Source organism: Notolepis coatsorum (assembly GCF_963971535.1).
Source record: "Notolepis coatsorum genome assembly, chromosome: 9".
NCBI lineage: Eukaryota > Metazoa > Chordata > Actinopteri > Aulopiformes > Paralepididae > Notolepis > Notolepis coatsorum.
In genome coordinates, this window is record NC_140173.1 from 79,017,629 (window position 1) to 79,041,122 (window position 23,494).

At 44.3% G+C, this 23,494-nt stretch overlaps 1 protein-coding gene across 1 annotated transcript in view; it reads left to right on the forward strand.

The window, feature by feature from the left end:
- The window catches only part of LOC311234186 (gamma-aminobutyric acid receptor subunit pi), a gene marked incomplete at its 3' end in the record, with an annotated part of 214,713 nt that overhangs the window by 137,144 nt on the left and 54,075 nt on the right, over positions 1-23,494 (forward strand). Inside the window, exon 5 of the mRNA XM_084321308.1 lies at positions 14,124-14,206. Coding sequence (XP_084177434.1) covers positions 14,124-14,206 — 83 coding nt within the window. The remainder of the gene's footprint in view (positions 1-14,123; positions 14,207-23,494) is intronic.

The window sequence follows — 23,494 nt, forward strand, 5'->3', positions numbered from 1 at the left end:
CTGAACGTGCTGGAGATATGTCTTAAGTGGCTGAAACGGTCGCAGAAATTATATGATCTGATATCTGCTTGGAGAATGGCATTCTGTCGTAAACTCCAAAGCGCGTTCCCGTTCAGGTCATTTGCATACAAACCACGCCCCCGACAGTCCTTATAAAGCAACTGGTGACGCAGCTGTGTGAAATGGAATGGCGGAAGTGCTTTGAGAGCCACGTGATTACGAAACCTAGCGTCAGTCAGTGCCAATCAGAGAGCGTCTCCGAGAAATGCGGCTAGGTTTCATAATCACGCTTGCGCCCATCAAAACTAGATTAGATTAATGTATTGGCATCATATACAGCTCGCGGTACACACCTGCCGTAGCGCGCGCGCACACACACACACGCGCGCGCAGTACTGTATATGAATGAATGAATGACATATAATATATATAGCCTACGGGCCGGCGGGCGTAATGAATGAACGCAGTATGGCTTATTATTCCATAATTAAGCCTATAGGCTACTGTTCATTCGTAGGCGCACACAAGACTTGTTATGGAATATTAATGCAGTCTATTTCCACCGATTAGCTTTAGTTCTTATTTATTTATCCACTGTCATTTCAGTGTTGGTGTATAGGCTATATAGTGTATTTCAATATAAGTTTAATTGATTAATGATATATTCGAAGGAATGCAGGTTTATAGCTATATCAACCCCCTCCAATGTACAGTAAATGACCAAGTATGGTTTTGTCAATATTCCAATGTACAGTTTTGCTTGTACAGTGTAAGTCTACCACCCCTCCTACCCAACCTCCTCCAACAGTTTCTACGTCAAATGTACTCTCTTTTCTGGACTCTTTTTGTATCACAAACAGTACTGTATTTGCAAATCTGGTATGTCATAAATGTATAGATGTAGCAGTACTGTCTATCTGTGTCGTGTGTGTCATATATGTTATGATGAATTGAAAATGGGGGACCCTGATGTAAACAAGACGAAATTCTTTCTCTGGTCTGCATCCACTTATGTAATTGAGCTGTACTGTACTGTACCCATTCTGCAATCTGTTAATAAAGTTATCAATCAATCAATCAATCAATCAAACAAAGGTCTGTCCCATTGTATACCAATCAATGGGATACATTGCATGTTGACCTGCATTCTTTCAAATGTATATAATTAATCATTAAAACAGATGTGTAACAAATAAGAAATGCAAATTCCACAGAAGGCATTCAATTATTATTATTTTCAATCATTTCACAATAATTGCATAATTGTGTTTGAATATCTGAGTAATTAAAGTAATTATACATTTGTCCAAAATAGCTGGTTCAGATATGGTTAATCCAGCTGCCCTGTGATCAGATGAATCCATATTATTTATTTTTCCGACATCAAATGCGTAATTTCTTATCGTACAAATATTGTCATATTTATTTTAATTATGATCAAGTAATTAATTCCAAGGAGGCCTGTAGCGTTAACATGAAGGAATCACTATGAGAACACAGTCTGTCAAGTTATAATAAAATTTTAAATTAGTCAATCAATCATGAGATTTGATCGTGGGCTGAGAGCATATTTAAGTGTGCTCCTCAGCACTCTTAGATCTGCTCTCAAATAAGATCTCAGGAAAATTTGAGGACTCCCACTCCCAGCCCTAATATCTGTCTTAAATAGGCCGAAATCTGGCTAAGACGAAATATTTTGTCGTAACTTCGCTCGAGAATGAGACCCAATGTCCTTAGTGGATAGCTCGCAAAGACGGAGCAGAATCCACGTGAAAACCCTGCGCAGGTAAGGGTGCAATTCCCACCGCACAATCCATTCTTAGTGGATCCCGCCCTCAGTGTTTGATGAGCTCTGCAAAGTAAGTTGTGGTTGAATGATATTTTGATTGAAACGTGTGGAGTGTATATGTAGATAATAAGACTTAGATAGCTATTAACCCTTAGATTGACCTCACAAGGGAAATGTGCTGTAGCAGCTATGTGAATAGTGCAACTGAGAAATACACTTATTTCTTTTCAATTAATATATATTTAACCCTCTAAAATATTTGATTCTAGGGACTAGATGATATGGATTAGACATGTAAGATGAATAAGGTTTCATAGAGGAGCAGTATTAACTGATTTCTGACAGTTGTCAGTGACTGCACCTTGCCTTTCCAAGACAGTGTACTGTCGCTTTGGATAAAAGCGTCAGCTAAATTACTAAATGTATGTAAATGGTATGAAGTCTATAGGTGCTGTGGATGTGGAGTGAAACTGTGGAACAATCTGAATATTGTGCTAAAGCAATGTCCAAACATAAGACAATTCAAACTGAGTTATAAAGAAATCATTTTCACGAGGTACAGGGATGAGGAAGGGGTTTGACATTCACGGGTGTTTACATTTTTCTTTTATTTTCTTCATGTTTTAAATGTAATTTTGTTTTATGTTTAGCATATATTTCTATATATATATTAGGGCTGTCAAAGTTAATGCTTTAACTTTGGAGATTAATTTAAATTATTTAAAGCATTAAAATAAATTAATCTAGATTAATCTATGGGGTGAAAAATCTTCAACATTCTGAACTTTCAGCAGTATATTTTCTTGTTCTTTTTTGCATCGACTCATGCACCTTTTTGAAAATCATCTGACATGAAGATGGAACACATCTTTGTTGTTAATATGATTTATATTACTGGTAGTTCATACAAGACATTATCGTCCTCCGTCTAAGCCAATCGTTAGGTTATGACTATAACCAAGTTCTGTTAACACTTAGTGAACGCTCAGCGTTCATTGCATATATCTCGCTTCAGCATATATACACTGAATAATTTCACAATGTACCTTTAAATGCCAGCATTCATCTGGCCACACCCCCATCCGCTTACCTATATAAGCAGGGGTGGTGCCACACACTCATCTCCTTCCCAACAAATTTCATCACAATGAATGAATGAAAAATCAAGGGCCTGCAGCGTCGTCTAAACGCTGAGCGTTCACTAAGTGTTAACAGAACTTGGTTATAGTCATAACCTAACGTTCTGTTTCACACCTAGCTCACGCTCAGCGTTCATTGCATAATAGGAGCTGAGCGGGAGCTAGAAGCTCGACAAATGTACCCTGCTGAGGCCCCCCACAACCATCAGACCAGGGAGGGCCGAGCCCCCCCGACCCACCCTAATGGAGGGCACCCCCCCTATTGGTGGCTTCATGGGAGGGCGACGGACCCGACCGTGCGAAGAGGCACTCAAGCAACTCAACGCACAGGGTGAGCAGACCGTGGCTTGACCCCACGACTACACACACGCACAACCCGCATGCCACCCGGGAACGAACGGAGGGAAACAACCTCGTTACTGCCCCCAGAATCACGGGGTCAAGGGCAAACCCAACCCCGTGGCAAGGCCGTAGCAGCGGAGCGCGAAGGAAGACCCAGACCCACCAAAAGGACTGGACTCCCTGGAATGGGGGCCCGGAGAAGTCCATGATGCCAGCATCAAGACCCCACCAGGTGGGCACGTGCCCCGCCCCCCACATCGCCAGCGTATTCGGACAAAAAACCCTCAGCCGAGCGGGCCCTGTCCCCCCAATAGTACACCGCCTGGCACACTGACCCTGCAACAGGCAGTCAGCATGGCCGTAAGCACACAAAAAAGGTTAACCAACGGAAGCAGGCAGCGCACCGGGGAAAAACCAGGCAACAGGCTATTAACCCGAGCCTGGAGACTGCGGACGAGACAGGCGCCAGAGGGGACAGCTGAACACAGCCGCCCCGGCGGAAGGAGCGGAAGCTGGCGGTGTTGCATGACCAAGCCTCCATTTAAAAACCCCCACCCAGAGGGGTTGAGGCAGAGAAGGCTGACACGATTGGCAGACGTCATGAACGTGCAGGGGCACCCTCAACCGGTGAACCCGAGAGTTGACACTGCTCCAACACACCAGGGAATCAACCACCTTGGCGTTACCCAATGCGGTGGTTGTTCCTATAACCCCTTAAGAAAAAACTCCAAAACACACCTGCGGGTATACACCGGCTATACCGCAGTACAAGTGTTTCAGTTTTCAAAAAAGGGTTAACCCAGGCCTACGGGTCGACGAAACATTACCTCGGACCGGGCCTGGCGATACGGGAAGCACAGGGTCACCAGAGGAGGTCAAAGACCACCCCAACAGGCCCCTCTTCGCCATGCGTGAGAGAGGAGCGAAAAAGAATGGAGAACCAGCCCCTAAGCACACCGTACTTGGTATTCCCAGGCGGTCTCCCAACCAAGTACTAACCAGGACCAACCTGTGTAGCGGCCGAGATCCGACGAGATCGAGCGTGTACAGGTTGGCATGGCCGTAAGCCATTACGACAGTGCTGAGTAAAAACGTACCCAACCAGGGTCTCCATAGCGCTTAACCCTGTGACACCCGGACCGACCTGGCATTTTCCCCCCTGAAAAAAGCCCAAGTCCCTCAGGGTACCAGAACAGCAGATCTGCATCCCCGGCGGACAACGGGTTCTACTGATCCAGACCAGCGTGACCAGAACCAGTCCCGTGCCCTAACCACGCCGACATGCCTACTCCAGGAGAAAGGGCAGATATGCGTGTCGATCTTAACATGAAAAGAAGGCGCCACCCAGACGTTCGGGCGAACCGCACCTGGTGGCCCACCCCAAGGGCGTGAGACCCCTCTACATATGTTCAGATCCATTCCGTCATCATCCCCCAGACATGAACGAGAATCCGTCGATAACCAACCCAGGTCGTGGGATGTGGTCGTCGGAAGAGGAAAAACCCCCATCTCAGTTGCTTTATAAAAACGCCGTTTTAACCACAAGCAACCAAGGCGTGCCAGTCAGTCGCCTGTTTACAGCGAGCTAGCACTATACGTGCGTCGGGACACACCCCCATCAATGAACAGGCTATTTAGACCTGTCATTGAATCCCCAAGGCGCCCAGGGGAACGACAAGAGGGGTGTGACACTTCCTAACTCCAACACTTTTTGAATAGAAAAGAAGGAAGCATCAACAGTATGTATCCCAGTCTACACAGCCGGGGGTAAACATTTTTCACATTTTTACATCCCACCACCCTCCCATAGGAAGGAGACAGGGATCCCCAGAGAGACTTCCCACGTGAGCTGTACAGATTGAAAAGAATATATTGCACCTTGAGCCATGTAAAAAATTGGTTTTAGGGCTCTCCGGGGAAGAGGCACTGAACCCATACACACTCAATAATCGAATTGAATCGAATACATATACAATAGAATAGGACACCTTCTAGAGGGTCCACTCACTTTGACAATCTGAGGAGGAAGGCTCTGTACTCTGATGGAGGCTCCCTCACATGGAAGGAGGAGTCCGAAGTCACAGAAGGCCTGAATAGGCGCTTGGTGAGGAGGAGCCCTGACCACCCCCCTGAAACAGATCCATCACATGGACCTGAACAGCACACGGAAGTCCTACCAACAGAGACACGCACGGTGACGTACTCTATGGCGGGGGAATTTCTGCGGTGCACACGCCCAATATTCCAGGCTGTGGTACCAGGAAACTCCCTCCCCCCCCCCCCCGTAACGTGCCGAACCGCAACGTGACGGGAACCTTGAAGGACAGGGGGTGTACCCCTGACCGACAGAAACAAGGGGGAGAGGAAAGGTTACCAGTTCACCCCTTTACGACCCCACACCCATGATACGATGTAATGACAAAAAGAGAATATGACACAGTCATAGTCAGCTCTATGAAGCGTTTGACAGCTCCACACAGCGCATGAGCTAACCTGCTATCTGATTTTTACTAAGGAAAAAACACAGAATAGAGAGGGCTCTAAGAGCCCCGGTCCAACATACACATGTGCTTCTGTGGCCAGTCCAACCCAGTTGTAGGTCACATGACACACACAACCCATCATCACCTACAAAAAATGGCAAAAACACTCTACAGAGGAACGCCGTTTTTCATAATGAGAGAATACATAATTCTCGATTAGTATCGGCCACAGGCCTTGCTAAGCACACACGACAGCGACCAAACAATCTTTTCTTTTAGGAAAATAAAGTTTCTCCAGCAGTTTTAGCACAACCTCAGCAATCAAGCTAAGGGTTACATCGCATCCCTACCACACAAAAGACACAATATAGTGCAACAACATGTCTGATAGGAGGATGAAAAAGTCCCCAGGGAACCGGGGGGAACCACAATCCTCTTATTTTACCTTTAATACGGCCAGTTAAAACAGGAAAACCTGTTAATATGTGAACACACTGTTCATTGTCATCACAGGCTGAGAAAAGAACATTCTTTTACTCACTTGTCACTAAGCACAGCTCCATAGGTTAGTTACCTTAGTTGTGAGTACACGGTACATATAAACACACATGATGTTTCTCACACAACAAACAGATCATTTTCACATCTGTAACAACCCGATTTGCACGGAGAAGCTAACTGCCAGTGACAAAGACAGTTCACACATAACTCGCGTTGTATCCTAAATGCATTGCAGCAACACACGTTTTGGGAAAACATCGTCATTCACAAACCATTTAGAAAAGTAAAACCAGAAGACGTGTTATAAGGTCTGGTCAAACCTTGTCCTACCCGGAACGTAGATCAGTGCAGTCACAAGACACCGTAGAAACACAGCCGTCCTGTGTTGTTCGATCCGGGCAGCGTCGCCGCTCTACCCGTCGCAACGGTCCCTTTGTTGACGCAAACCTTGCCGTCCTGGCTCAGGGCAGGGTCGACGAACATCCCCTGTCAAAGACGACGTCGTAGTCAAGAGTGTAAAACATGTTATAATCAAAGCACGTTCAACAGAGTAGCATTAAGCTAACGGCCGCTCCAACCGTCGGTCGCTATTACCCCTGCTCGCGAGACGCCGAGCGAACGGCGCACTCGACCAGAGGGGAGCTCACGGCGGCGCGCGAGTAACCGAAGCTACCTCGCGCTGGCCCTGTCCGATAGCAGCAAGCTAACGTTTCCTAGTGATCACAACAGCTAGCGCCGCAGCTAACAGCTGACTGGCTAACAGTAAGCTAAGCAGCTATCACCTGAATTTGTACACAATGATATAACACTCACCCAGACAGGCCGTCGTTCTGAAACCCTCCTCACTTTTTAAGAGAAAAGAGAAACAAGATGTCAACACAGCTTTACAACGGTGATTTTACCAACACCCGATGGAATCAGCACAATACCAAACTGGCCTGTGTAGCTGACTTGAACATGGATCTTCCGCTAAGGAACATCCATGCACATATCTCCTTGTGAAGGAATACTCTCATTTGGATATGAAAGAAGGGGCTACACGGTGACAGAGAGATAACCACTCGTCCAGAAAACACAGGGATCACCAGTGTTAATGGTCGCGGCCCACTAGTTAAAACTACAATGGTCTTCAGACCAAGGTCTTCTGTCGCCTAGGTGGCTGAACAAAGGACCCTAGCCTGGGGCCGGTTTTCATAAACATTGTCAAGTAGCCCCCATAGCACTAACAGACAAGTGAAGCCTGCCAGCGACAGTACTCACCCAACCTGAAACCCACCGCTCCTCACAACAGCGGCGCGTCTTACAGTTCAGCTGTGGCCTGAAAGGTTTCACCCCAACAAAGACAGCAAGGAACTGCAGTTGAGAAGCATGCAGCGGCGTGCTCCCAATACGAAAACCGGTGGAGGGTTTTTAGAATGATCACCATCTTCCAGACACTCCAGTGACGAAGACAACATTGCCGTATTTTCTCGAAAATAGTGAGAGAAAATAAAGATATGATGTCAACGTATCTCCTTGTTCTTCCTCTCCTTGTAAACAATATTTTTCTCCACGTCAAGTGGGCATATGAGCAACACGTTGCTTGTGATGAAATTTGAGAAGGAGATGAGTGTGTGGCACCACCCCTGCTTATATAGGTAAGCGGATGGGGGTGTGGCCAGATGAATGCTGGCATTTAAAGGTACATTGTGAAATGATTCAGTGTATATATGCTGAAGCGAGATATATGCAATGAACGCTGAGCGTGAGCTAGGTGTGAAACAGAACTGCACTTTAACATAGGCCTGGGTTGTTTTTATTTCTGTTAGCGCCGCGGATATAAGAAAGAGGTCTAGCTGAGTCAATGTTGATGGTTTTGTTGAACATTTGTATTTCACAGGAGAGAAACTATTCAAAGAAAGCTATTAATTAAAATAGTCTATGAATCTAAATATTCTTTCTTTGTGTTGATTTTACATTAATTCCATGATTTTACTCAAGTAAATATCTGCTTCGGTCTTAAGTAGAAAAATAGAAAAAGATTAATCTAGATTAATTACAGAAAATTGTGAGATTAATTAGTTACATTATTTTTTTTAATCTATTGACAGTATTAAAGGAGCTCCCGTCTTATACGGAGCTACTGAGACATCTTGATCCCGTAGTTAGACTGGCTGACGCGCCGTTATATTCCTGGTCTCATACCAAACAGTCCTTGTCCCAATGACACAATGCAGGCAGCTTACTTGGAAAATGATATTTATTTGCTTCACCGTGCAAACAGAATATCCTTGTTTTTGTTCCTTAAACTGATTAAATGATAATGAAATACTATATCTAATTGGATACAAACATTTCGACCTGAGACCTGTGTCGTACGTGCGGTCAAAAACCATTGCCCTTTTCCGGGTCAAAACTCCTCCTCCTACAGGTTTACCTGACGCTTAAATAAAAGAAGCGCCACCTTCTGGTCACATAAATCCACTGCACATTAATCCATTTTGGCCGTTACACACCGGCCCCTAATTGTTAAGGCAGGCAGACATAACAATTCAAAAAATAAATAAACAAAACAAATAAGAGCCAAAACATGTCACGGATTAAGTGCATCTACATTTCATGAACCAAACACAGTTTTCACTGGCCTTACAATGGTGCCACCTTTAGTCTGCAATTTTACAGAACGCACCAGACCTTGTTCGTCTGGAAAGACCCCCAGAACCCTGCCAAGTGGCCAGGACCCACGAGGAGCTCAAGAGTCCATGACGACTACAATATCTCCAGCTGCCAAACTCCTTTTCCTCTTGTCCCAGAGAAAGCACAGAAAATCACTGTCTTCCTCAGCGACCTTCACCTGGTGGAACATGGCTTGAATGTCACCCATGAATGCCACCGGTTCCTCTCTGAAGCGAGTTAGCACTCCTGGCTCCTCCTCCTTTCCTGGTTCTTCGACTTCCTGTTCCTCCTCCTTTCCCGTTTCCTCTTCCTTCATCCACCCCTGTGTTGGTAAAAGGTGGTAGGTCAGGAAGGATTCTGTCTGCTGGAAGATCCGCCATCTTTTGCTCCACTGCACTGTCACTGTAGTGTTTGCAAAAGCTGCATTCAGCGATGATCTTCTCAGCTGCATGGGAGTTGGTGATCCAACATTTCTTCCTCACTTTGGACATTGTGTGAGTCCTTCCACCATGTCTCCGATTCTGGTGTACATGCTTGAGAATGAGCATTGAAACATGCTGGTCCTTGGAGAGAATGAGTGGAGGTTTAGCTTCCTCTGGTGTTGATCCTCTGCTCAATGTTCCTACAACTCTCAAGAGTCCATCCTCAAACGCTGTATCCAGCCTAGTCACTCCCACATTGTTGGGCAGACAGACCTCCTTGTTAAAAGGTAATTTCAAGCAGTACCTCTCCTGCTGAAGCACTGCTGAACTTTCAAATTTTTCCTGATGGCTTAGGTCTTCTCTGGACACTTCCTTCTCCTTCACAGCTACTTCTTTGAAGTTGTGTTTGTCCTGATCGGCCAGCATTTCTTCCCGTCTGCACACAGAGATCCTGTTCACTGTAGCAGAGGGAAACTCTGACTCCACAACACCACTGTTTCCATTCAGTGGACCATTAACGACCCATCCCAGCACTGTCCTTATAGCATACGGGCCATTCCCGTGACTGTTGATGACCTCCCAAGGTTCCAATATCTTGGGAGTGTTGATTCCAATCAACAGGTCGACATTTGCTTTTAGGCGTGGGATGTGTACGTTGGACAAATATGACCATTTAGACAGTTCTTCAGGTGTCACCATGTTCTCAGCCGTGACTGGCATTTTCTTCTGTGTGAGAACTTCCGGAAGAACATAAAAGTCATCGCTGACCAAACCAGCTACCTCCAACCCAGTCAAGGAGTAAGCTGGAACACCCGTCTCTTGCCCCATGGTGCTCAGTAGGAAGGTGGTTCCTCTGCCTGTGATATTCAGCCTCTGCATTAGGCGTTCAGAGCAGAATGTGGCTGAGCTACCAGGGTCTAAGAAGGCGTATGTTTGTACTATGTTTCCGTTTGCTGCTTTCACATTCACAGGGAGAATGGCTAATACACACCGGTCCTTACCGGCCCCTGTATGTCCACATGTTTGCAGTGAAGTTGGTTGCTTTAACTGTTCTGGAGAAGATGGTTGCCTTTTGATGTGAAGCAGGGTGGGGTGAGTTTGACCACAGACTTTGCATACCAAGCGCCTTTCGCAATCTCTGCTCATGTGACCAACACATAAGCATGCAAAGCAAACTCCCTTTTCCCTCAGAAAGTACATTTTCTCCTTGTGCCTCTTCTCCTGCAGTTGTTTGCACTCCTCCAACGAGTGACTGCGAGCACAGCAAAGGCATCCAGCTCTCCTAGCATTCACTGTACCTGGTGTTGGTGATGTCAGCTCCTTGGCTCTCTCAGATATTACTGTGGTGGCGACAATGTTTCTTTTCACTCTGTTGGGATATGATTCAAACCTGGTGAGAGATGTTGTGCCAACCACACCAGAATTTGGATCCTGTATGTCACCAAACAGAGGGTCAGAAAGAAGGCTAACATGTCGCTCCACAAACGTAGCCATATCCTCGAAGTGAGCTCTTTCCTGGGTGTGTTCCATTATGCCATGAGCCGTACTCCTCCATTGCTCCCTCATCTTGAATGGCAATTTTGATATTATGGCCCTCATGTTGACAGGCATGTCCAACTCCTGCATGTACTGAAGCTCCTCCATTGCATTGCAGCAGCCACGCAAGAATAAGGATTAGGCTTGAAGTGCCTTGACATCCTCAGATTTTATTGTTTGCCATGCCAAGGCCTTTTGCATGTAGGCATTTCCTATTTTGTACTGGTTTCCAAAGTGTTCTTTAAGAAGACCCTTTGCCACTGCGTAACCACGCTCAGGAGCCATATGCTGGCAGCTACGCACCAATTCTTGTGGCTGTCCTCTTGTGAACTGCTCCAGATAATACAAAGCATCAGCTTCTGTTGCCTTTTCCTCCACTCCTTGTTCAAATGCTTTGATGAATGTTCTGTATTGGAGAGGGTCACCTTCAAAGGTTGGGATATCTCGTGGTGGCAGAGACCTGGAATGCTGTTGCTGCACCAGAGCAGCAGTTATTTCATTTTGCCTCTCCATGATGGTAAGCATGTTTGCAGGTTGGTTTGAATTGATTTGAACATTATCAGTTGTTCCCATTCTGCTTTACTGTTCCTTGTGGTTATATTGGCGGTTAGTAGCAGTGCTATGCCATTGACCACGTTCCTTTGGTCTCACATCCACAGGCTTGTTTGGTGGTATTGACAATTGTGTCAATTTACTTCGTTGTGTTAATGTCCCAGGTTGATATTCCCTTGCAACAGGATTTAGCTTGTGGTGTTCCCTTTCAAAATAGGAATTCATTGCATTTGAAGGTGCACGAGATGAACGCTTACTTTCAGAGGAGTGCAACACGGCCAACCTTGCAGTGGTTGCAGCCAATTCAGTGTCCACCTCCAGTTGTTCCTTTTTTCTTTTCAACTGATGCTCCTGCTCCTCCAAAGCATGTTTTTCTTTTAGAGAATCAGCACGAGCGAGAAGTGCAGCTCTATCGGCTTCAGCTAAAATCCTGGCAGATGACCTGCTACTTGTTTTTGAGTATTTGCTCACAATGTTTGACACACTGTCATTTGGAGCAATACCATCATCAATTAAATGCAAATCACCTTCAGTTGTTTTACCATCATTTTCATCATGTACATTTGTTATATCTTCAATATTTGAAACCCACAGTTTTGCATTTGAAATACACTCATTGATTGACAACATTTTTGCTTTAAACCAGATGTCTTGTTCTTCTTTTTCATCCTGTAACGTATAACCCAACAGATTGTCATGTATGCATTTCGCCTCATAACACACCTGACTCAAATCTGTAAGAGCATTCTCTACTTTTTCCTTCTCATTATTTAACATGAAACCAAGAATTGAATCTTTTATCTTGGCTGCCATGTTAAATTTACGTTTTCTGCTGGCATCCAATTTGCCACAATGTTCTGCAACAGCCTTGGCAGTCATTTTAACGACACGTTTCCCAGTGACGTCACCGCTAACAGCGGAGCGCGCTGTGGTCTCCATGGAAACGTTTGACGCCGGTTTGCGCGTCGCCATGTTATTAGATAGTCTGAGTTAAAACGAGACGGCTGGTGACGAGTCGCGCAACATAGTTAATACAAAAAGGTCCGCGTAGTCAAGTGTTATTCCTCTTCAGCAACCATGTATTTATGCTCAACCCCAAGTTATGTGTGCACACAATTTTACATGGCCATGTATTTATATAGCGCTATACTCCTACCTCCTTGCGTTGGATACCATGATGTCGCTCACGAATCAGTACTCGCGGTCCAGTACTGTTCCTCAGCCAAACTTCGGGTCAGCACCGGTGTCTTCCTCGTCCACGAACGGCTGCAGACGGATCCGTGATGCAGCAGCAACAGTAGAATCCCTCTTCCTCCACACAACAACAGCAGCAGGTCCTCGCCTTCCTCCGGTGGAGATTCTCCGACGTCCCCTAACGCAGCGAATCTTCCCCAGTCTCCAAGCAAGAGTCCAACTGGTTTGGAGGTTTTTGACTAATATTAAAGGAGCTCCCGTCTTATACGGAGCTACTGAGAAATCTTGATCCCGTAGTTAGACTGGCTGACGCGCCGTTATATTCCTGGTCTCATACCAAACAGTCCTTGTCCCAATGACACAATGCAGGCAGCTTACTTGGAAAATGATATTTATTTGCTTCACCGTGCAAACAGAATATCCTTGTTTTTGTTCCTTAAACTGATTAAATGATAATGAAATACGATATCTAATTGGATACAAACATTTCGACCTGAGACCTGCGTCGTACGTGCGGTCAAAAACCATTGCCCTTTTCCGGGTCAAAACTCCTCCTCCTACAGGTTTACCTGACGCTTAAATAAAAGAAGCGCCACCTTCTGGTCACATAAATCCACTGCACATTAATCCATTTTGGCCGTTACAGACAGCACTAATATATATATATTTGTTTTGTAAGGTTTAAAAAAATTACATTCATTTTGAGTAGTGGAAAAGGGGTAGGATTAAATAAGTGTATACTTCTTCCTACTCCTTTTCGAACATGTAAATTGAGTTATGTTCTATTTTTTTGTTTTGTTTTAGTTTTTTCTTAATTTTTTTTTCCATTTCATTGCTAGAGATTAATGATTTGTTTTGGTTTTATTTTGCTTGTATTTACATGTTCGAAATAAAGATTTCAAATCAAATCAAACATGTGCGTGACATGGCTATGAGTGACTGGATAGTAGCGTGCATTATATGCAAGTAAAGTGTTGGCTCAAATGTTGGCCTGTTGTCTCTATCTGTCTGTGTGCAGCTGTTGCTTGTACATCTGTGTGCAACTGATGTACAGTATGTGGGTGAGTGTGTGTGTGCGTGTGTATGTGCATGCGTGTAACTGTGGCCCTGTCGACACTGACCTCCATATATAGCTGCTCCATTGCCTGTGGTCATGGCTCTGTCAGACAATGGCTGTGGGGAGAACGCATAGGCCATTAGCAGTGTGTGTGTGTGTGTGTGGGGGGGGGGGGCTTAGGAGGACAGAGACATCCATAGGGTCTGAGGGGGTTGTTAGACAGACATGAGAAACACTGTGGGAGGACAGGGACAGATGTAAGAAACCACTGAGCTAACTGCATTTTTAACATGACAACTGATTATTTCTCTCTCTCTCTCTCTCTCTCTCTTCTCTCTTTCTCTCTCTCTTCTCTCTCTCTCTCTCTCTCTCTCTCTCTCTCTCTCTCTCTCTCTCTCTCTCTCTCTCTCTCTCTCTCTCTCTCTCTCTCTCTCTCTCTCTCTCCAAATCTAGGATCACCACCACCGTGGCCTGCAACATGGATCTCACCAAATACCCCATGGACAAGCAAACCTGCACGCTGCAACTAGAGAGTTGTAAGCACTCTTTTAAAATACATTTAAAAATATAGTTTTTAGTTTAGAGGAGTGAATCAATAGCATGCGGCTCCAAAGCCATCTTTGATTAGAAGCATTACAGTATGTGCTGCCTCGGCACATAGCAGTGTAGCGTTGTGAGTTGGTGGGTTTTATAACAAATGGATGTGATCAAACCAAGGCATCAGACAGGTGAGGTTATCTGATCTCCAAAACGCTTGATGTAATGTTATGTTCATTCCGTCATTCCATCCTTTATTTATTCCACAAAAAAAGGGCAAATTGAGGTTTATGTAATTTACAACACCGTATTAAAAAATTCTTTGAAAATATTAAGAAACACAAAGTAAAAATAAGTAAAAGGACAATTAGACATTGAATAAATAGGACAAAACACAGATGCAGAGAAAACAAAGAAAGTTCTACAAAAACGTCAAAAAACTGAAGTTGGGACATTTGTAATCATGTTAGTGGGGTATTGAGTTTAGCAAGAGTTGAAGATCATTCCAAGAAGCCCGGGCATTAAAAATAAACAGATACCAATGTTTATTTTGCCTCTCTGCCAGGGAAGACCAGACCACTTTATCATCAGTGGTGCAGTCGTAATATGGGCCAAGGCCAAACGCCACGTGCACACGCGCTCCCGCGCGCACGCGCATACATGTCTCTCTCCTCTTTCATGAGTCGGAGCTGGGGACGAGACGGGCGGTCTTTTGTCACATAACACACGCCCAACACTCCACACACACGCACACACACACATAGGTGATAAGTGCCTAAGGGCACTTATCACCTAGACTTTGCATAATAATAGGATGCGCGCACTTCTGCCAGTGACGTAGCCTAAACGTCGTTTGACCGCGTATGCCCACCACTGCATCGCTGTTTATCATACAGTATACAGTGGCAAGAACCATATCTATCACCAGTAATAAATGTGAGAGCGGAATGATAGACTTTGTCTAGAGGTTTCAGGGTGGAAGGAGCAGCATTATAAATTACATCTCCATAATCCAAGACAGATAGAGATGCTTCAACTACCCTCTTTGTGCTAATCATTGGGAAGCTGGTTCTGCTAGTCATCCACATAAAAATAAACGTGTCATCCATTCCAAAATGAGACAATATCATTAATATGAATGGTAAATAAGACAGGACCCAGGATTGATCCATGTGGGACGCCTTTTGTAATGGGTAAGAACTCTGATTGGGCTTTCCCAGTTTTCACACACTGAAATCTCTCAGACAAATAGCTCTAAAACTAACTGGAAGCATTTGCATCAAAACAAATTATGTAGCCTATTTAAATGAAGATAATACGTGTGAGTCTGTATGTGTGTGTATGTGTGTGTGTGTGTGTGTGTGTGTGTGTGTGTGTGTGAGTGAGTGAGTGAGTGAGTGAGTGAGTGAGTGAGTGAGTGAGTGAGTGAGTGAGTGAGTGAGTGAGTGAGTGAGTGAGTGAGTGAGTGAGTGAGTGAGTGAGTGAGTGAGTGAGTGAGTGAGTGAGTGAGTGAGTATATAAATGAGTCTGCGTGTATGCACGTTTACGTGCATGCATGCTCACTTATGCATGTCTGCATTTGTGTGTGGGTACACATGTGCAACTGTATAAACAAATACTTTGATGACTGTCTCACATTAAAACCAGGCCACAGCTCTTACCTACAGTAGTGTAAAAGCACATTGGCTGCCCTCTTATCCTCGCCTTGCCCTAAAACCTAACTAACTAACTAACACTGCCCCCCTCCCCCTCTCTCACTCTGTCTCTGTTTCTCTCTCTCTCTCTCTCTCTCTCTCTCTCTCTCTCTCTCTCTCTCTCTCTCTCTCTCTCTCTCTCTCTCTCTCTCTCTCTCTCTCTCTCTCTCTCTCTCTCTCTCTCTCTCTCTCTCTCTCTCTCTCTCTCTCTCTCTCTCTCTCTCTCTCTCTCTCTCTCTCTCTCTCTCTAGCATATAGGGTGACATACTCAAGGATTTGTTTCGTTTAATGCCATGTCAAAAGTGGCTCATCTGCACAAGAGAAGGGTTTAAAGGTCCTGTGTCTTATAAATGGCCTTTTCCAGTGTTTAGCATTGTTTTATAACAATGGGGGGTTAGTATCAATGGGTCTGTGTCTCTAAGTAATTACCATTTTGGCGGATTGCTCTAATTCAGTTGAGACAATCTCCTCCCCCAGTGAATTAGGTCATTCTGATTTGACTGTTTTGCTGACGTGAATAAGGCACTGATCTGCATAACTAACGGCCCCTATATGGTTGTAGCGCAACCATTCGCTCAACAGAGAGATAGATAGAGAGGGACAGGAGCTGTCCCCCCCACCCCACCCACCCAACCACCTCCAATGTACAGCCCCCCCACCCCCCCCACCCAACCCCACCCCACCTACCCAACCTCCTCCAATGTACAGTTTTTATGTCAAATGTATATACTCTCTTTTCTGGACTCTTTTTGTATCACAAACAGTACTGTATTTGCAAATCTGGTATGTCATAAATGTATAGATGTAGCAGTACTGTCTATCTGTATGTTATGTATGTCATATATGTCCTGATGAATTGAAAGTGGGGACCCTGATGTAAACAAGACGAAAGTCTTTCTCTGGTCTGCATCCCCTTAACAATTGTGTGTATTGAGCTGTACTGTATTGTACCCATTCTGCAATCTGTTAATAAAGTTTTCAATCAATCAATCAATCAAGCGTCGGGGAAACAAACACACACGCATTTTACACACAACCTGACCGGCGTGCGGGGAAACACACACGCATTTTACACACAACCTGACCAGCATGTGGGGAACACACATATTTTACACACAACCTGACCGGCGTTTACACACAACCTGACCAGCGCACGGGGAAACACACACGCATTTTACACACAACCTGACAGGCGCCCGGGGAACATACATGCATTTTACACACAACCTGACCGGCGTTTACACACAACCTGACCGGCGCACGGGGAAACACACACGCATTTTACACACAACCTGACCGGCGTGCATGGAGGGTCTTCTCCCTGGGATCACTTTCATATCTTTGACTCCCATACTCCGCCCATATTCCGATCCGTGCAATAATATTCACAGCGGTATATATTGTCATTTGAAACAAGTTACCAATGCATTGTCCCGTGGGATTATGCCCCCCGCGGCGAAATTAATTAGTATCCCCCCCCAATCTTTCTACCTCTCTCTCTGTCTGCCAGTCGCAGACTGTGGGCGACTGTCACTCAAAGCGCTTATGGGCGGAGCCCAGCCCAAACAGCTTGGAATCTTTACAGATGTGTTCCATAGAGTTTCAAGTTTCTTTATTCGTTGACATGCAAAGATACAGAATACCTTCACATGGAATGCTTTTTTCTGTTATGCTCCTATGAGGATCATAGGACGCTTGGATCATACACATACAGCTCATTACAGTAATATTCCACAATTATTACATTTTAGATAGTAATAATGGTACAGAGCCTTGAGACAAACATATGCATAGGCAGCGGCAGCGGCATTTACGGAAGGAGGGGGGAGTGGGTTGGGGTTGTTACAGGGCTGTAGGGGGGGGGGGGGGAGTGATCCCTCACACGAGGCAGCCGACAGTGCAGCGCCAATGCAGAGGAAGGGGGGGGGGGGGGAAGGTGGGGGGGAGTGCACAAGCCAAGTCCTGGGTGGGGGAGGTAGGGATTGCGGGTGGGGAAGCCGCTCGCCACTCTTATCTCCCAGAGGGCCTTCGACTCCAGCAGCTCCCTGTTTCGACCTTGGTCCAGGAATTTGTTTTGGCTGACTGACTGGCCCATTTATCCCAGCCACGTCACTTTAAATTTGATTTGAATAGAGTGAAATATAACTCTATTGATTTGAGTGGAGTGAGTTTTAACAACTCCGTCCAAATGACTGAATGCATTATTAGTCCAAGTGTCCAAGTGTCTTATCAGTTCATTTTGGTAGATCCTGTGCGCGGTAAACAGATCCAAAATCTTCTTATTGTAGTCCAAAAGCTTCGATAATCCAAAAATTACCACGTCTTCAAGTTGGTAGCCTGATTATGATGTCCCAATAGGCAGAGAGGGTTAGCCTTATTCTGCTTCTTGAAGAAAATATGCAATCCACTGATTAGATCCATTTATAGTTGATTTGAGTATAGTCCGGCCACCGGCACGAAGCAGAGCATAGCAGCGTCGGGCTCCATGGAGCAGTAGACTCACATGAATTGTGTAAAGTTGCCCAAATAGTGAAAGGAATAGCAATGCATGTCCCCTTTAAATGGGGATGGTTTGTGCAGGGTGTTTAGATGGAAACAGTGGTAAAATATTTAGTGCACACTGACAGGAGAAAGGGACTCTCAGTCAGAAAACATTCCTGCTGCCGTGTGATTGCTGCATCATGATGGGAACACAGTGGAGGACGGAGAGAGAATCCACTTCTAGAAAGGCTTTTTTAACAGATGCTACCTGTTTCACCTCTGAGCACTATTGGCCTGCACTCTTCCCAAGGTTGGCGGCATCCCCAGACAGCCACAAAATCTGTAATAATCTGTGCTAACCTGTAATAGCCTGCATGAGCTCAAGTCAAGTCAAGAGTTTTATTTGTCACGGCATACGAGTATACAATGAAATGCGGGTGGTCTTGCATATACAATAGTAATAATATATAATAGAATCCAATAGAACGACATTGTGCAATAAAACAAGTAAACAGAGTAGGGCATATCGGTATATGTACATGAGTTATTTACAGAGCATGGTAGGACATGCTAGGTCCTGTGGTAGTGCAATACACTGTTAGCTACGGATGAGGCACTGGGTCTTTATGTACATGCTATATTATACAATCTCAAGTTATACTATACTATTCTTAAAGTGACCTTTCCTTTTGTAAAGTGGCCATAAGTGTGAGCGTGTGCAGCATGAGTGTGTGCTTGCTCATGTTAAAGTGGCTGCTAGTGTGTGAGCGTGTACAGTGTGTGTGTCGTGTGTGTGCTCATGTGTGCTTGTGTGTGGAGAGTTCAGTGTTCAAGGCTCTGATGGCCTGGGGGAAGAAGCTGAGCTGAAGTCTCTCTGTCCTAGTAGCTGGTGTTCGCAGGCGTCTGCCTGACCTCAGCAGCATGAACAGGCTGTTGTTGGGGTGGTGAGGGTCTTTCATTATTCTGCAGGCTCTGGATTTGCACCTCTTGTTGTATAGAACCTGCAGGGGTGGTAGTGCAATACCCGTGATACGCTCGGCTGAGCGCACCACTCTCTGTAGGGCCTTCTTGTCCTGTGCCGTGCTGTTTCCATACCAGGCAGTGATGTTTCCAGTCAAGATGCTCTCTACAGCTCCGGAGTAGAAGGACTGGAGTATCTTCCCAGATGGTGGTAGAGGCGCTGCTTTGCCTTTTTTACGACTGATAACATATTCTTAGTGAAGTGGATGTGGTTTGGGTCACAAGTGATTGTATAGCTCTGCCTTCTCACTGTCTCCTCAAAGATCTTCAGGAGAGAAGATGGGGGAAGCGTGCCAATTCTTTTTCTAGCCCTTTTGATCAGGTTTTGGAAGTTGAAGTGATTTGAGTTTAATGGACAGGTTACCAAACCACATTGTGATGGCATAATGAATAATAGATCCAGTGGCTGACCTGTAGAACAATAACATAATGATTGTATCCACTCTGTGGACCCTGAGCCTTCGCAGAACACACAGGAGCTGACTGACTCATGAACAAACATACTCCGCTTGATGAGCCCATTGTAAGTGAGAGTCAAAGTGAATACCTCAGTACTACATTGTTACCTGCTCAACTCTCTCCCTGTTCATTAGTTGATTTGTCTTTGTTGTTTAGATATATCTGGTCTTTGTTGGTGTAACCGGTTCTATCTGAACATGCCATAAGTGGGAGTCGAACCCCGGTCTCGCGCACCGCGGGCGACATCACAGACCTCTGTACCAAGAGGTGAATTCACTTCTAAGCACTCAGTCTGGATGCCTCTGGGGAGTGAGTTTTACTTCCTGTACCGCTACCGTGCCACAGTCACTTCACAACGTCGGAAGTTCATTGTGACTGGGCTTTGCGGTACCATCCGTTACACTCACCCCCCCTAAACTCACACCACTCAAGGCATCTGGGTCACGGCACCAGTGTAGCCGGTTCTAGGACTACTCCTCTATGTCGGTGGTGTGTGTGAAGGAAAGACAGGCCGTGATCCTTTTCAGCAGTGGCATTTTTATTTCTCCTGTCAAAACACCAAGACAGGCAGTTTTATATCTTGGCCACTAGATGGCGCCAACAGCTCACAGACTCTTCACTCATCCAGTCTAGACTTCAGTTTGAATTAAACATTGAAATAACACATTAGAATAAAACAATACAATAAAATAATACAAAACAAACCATAGGAGCCATACACATACCTGTCAAAACACCAAGACAGGCAGTTTTATATCTTGGCCACTAGATGGCGCCAACAGCTCACAGACTGCAGTGGGGAAATACCAGTCACAATCTATCAGCGCGGGGCCTCTCCCCCATCCATACTAGCCCAATCAACATGTGGTCATACAAAAGTTTGTGAACACGGTTAAATGTCTTTACAACAAGTGCACAACTGCTCATCATTAACAAAAATATTAATATACACACCCGGTTCATTGCCCGGAAACTTATTTACAACATTAGACCATCATACGTTCTTTTAGACCAGAAATATATTTACAGATAATGAGCGACCATCTTACCTCTTCACTCATCCAGTCTAGACTGACATGAAGAGGGGCACACGAGAGGAAATACGTCACTTCGGGAGGAAGTGACGACGCAACGATTTCAAAATAAACTACTTTGAGAACATAAATAATAATAAATAAATTAAAATAAAACGTGAGGGATTATTTGTGGAATACATAACAGTATATTATATATACCTGCTACATTGGCACTACAGTGTCAACACAAAAATTATTGTAGGCTAACCTGTGATCGCCTCCGCAATACTGTCAATATTTATTGTCTTGTCACAAAAATAATGAAATAATGAGAAATAACAGAACAACAATCAGCATCAAAATCTCTGGGTCATCCCTATTTCCCTTGAGCAAGACACTTAATCCCTAACTGCTCCCGTGTGTGAATGTGTGAGTGAATATGTAAAATGTGAGGAACAAATTGTAAAGCGATTTGGATAAAGCGCTATATATAAATGCACCATTTACCATTTATTTATGTTTATGTTTATGTTTATTAGGATCCCCATTAGTCATCATCAACGTGTTGACTATTCTTCCTGGGGTCCTCACAGATATACACATACAAATATGAAACATTCAGTGTAAATCAGTCATATATCACATACATAATCAATAGAAAATAAAACAAAAGGTCATAGGTGAATCCATTTCACCATACCTTTAAAAAAAAACACACACAAAGTAAACAGAATAAGTTAGGATAACATGGCTGCAGCTACACTCATGCATGACATATATTGATTTCCTTCCGGATTATGGTGTTTCTTTTTTAAACTGTCCTTGTTTTCCGTCCATATGATATGTAATGGGCTCCTATTCCAGTATGTTATGGCTCTAATATACATTGCAGTTTTCTTTAGAGCATTGGTTCTAGGCAGAGGTAGGGTTGAAGCATGTCTGGTATTATGGTCATGTCTATCATTGGTGGATAAAAGCATAGAATACAATTGAGTGGGTTTACCTAAGGTACAAATGTTATTTAATTTATACCATTTATTTACCATTCATGTTCCCCCTCCCAAAAAAAGGTCCAATATCTCCCTTCAGAAAAAGGGTATATGTTAATTCTTTAAAATACAACAACTCTACCAGACTAGATAACCAAGTTAACATTCTAAAGACAGAGATCAAAGCAATGTACAGACAAAAATCGGAATTGCAAATACGCAGCACTAGACAACAGCAGTACTTCCAAGGTTCTAAACCTAGTCACCTATTAGCCATGCGACTAAGAATTAATGCAAAATTTGCAGATATAACTGCCATTAGGAAACAACAAGCTCTAGTAACAGAACCCAAAATAATAAACGATACATTCAAAGAATTCTACTCCGATTTATATAACTCAGAAACGACCTTTGATCAAGACAAATTAGACACATATCTTAATCAAATTACTCTCCCTAAACTTACGGAGGAAGACGCTAAACAGTTAGAAGTACCGATCACATTAGAAGAACTCAAGAAGGCCATATCCGGAATGAAAAACGGCAAAGCTCCGGGAATTGACGGTATCCCATCAGAAATGTACATTTCTTGCTGGGACATATTTGGACCCTTATTACTAAATATGATCTTATACTCAGTCAAAGAGGGAAGCTTCATAGAACACCAAAATACCGCACTCATTTCAGTTCTTCACAAAAAAGACAAAGACCCCACTGAGTGCGGTAGTTACCGTCCTTTAAGCCTCCTCGGAACCGATGTCAAACTGTACTCTAAGATATTAGCCATCAGATTGCAAAAGCATATGACGTCTTTAGTTCATCCGGACCAAACAGGCTTCATAAAAGGTCGCCTGATCAATGATAACATAAGGCGAATACTGCACGTACTAGATACAGACAAAGAGGACATCACACCTAAGGCGATACTATCCCTGGATGCTATGAAAGCATTTGACAGGTTGGAATGGTCGTTTCTATGGGCAGTATTGGAAAGGATGGGGTTAGGAAAAGGTTTCATTGATATGATTAAAGTACTATACAAGGACCCATCGGCCAGGATTACAACAGGCACATTCATCTCCGATATCTTTCCGGTATCACGCTCAGCCAGACAAGGTTGCCCTCTTAGTCCCGGACTATTCGATCTATCATTAGAACCTTTAGCACAATTTATAAGACAATCCCAACACATAGAACCAATAGTAATCAAGGGCACACATCATAAAATTAGTTTATATGCGGACGACGTAATATTGTTCATGCAAAACCCCAACAACACATTGCCGCTTATACTCAAGTTGATAGAGAACTTTGGTGATTTATCGGGATTTAAAATAAATTGGCCTAAGTCGGCTTTTCTTCCTCTTAACACCAGTGCAAAAAAAGAGACAACCCTCCCAGGTGCGATACCCATGGTCAAACATTTCAGATGCTTGGGTGTGGAAATATTTCCCACCATAAGACAAACGGTGAAGCACAATTACACAAAAATACAGAACAAAATCAAAGACGACCTGGACAGGTGGGCAAAACTTAAAAACTCAGTACAGGCAAGGGTATCAATAGTTAAGATGGATGTATTACCAAGAATCAATTTCTTCAGCTCAATGCTTCCGTTACCTCCTCCA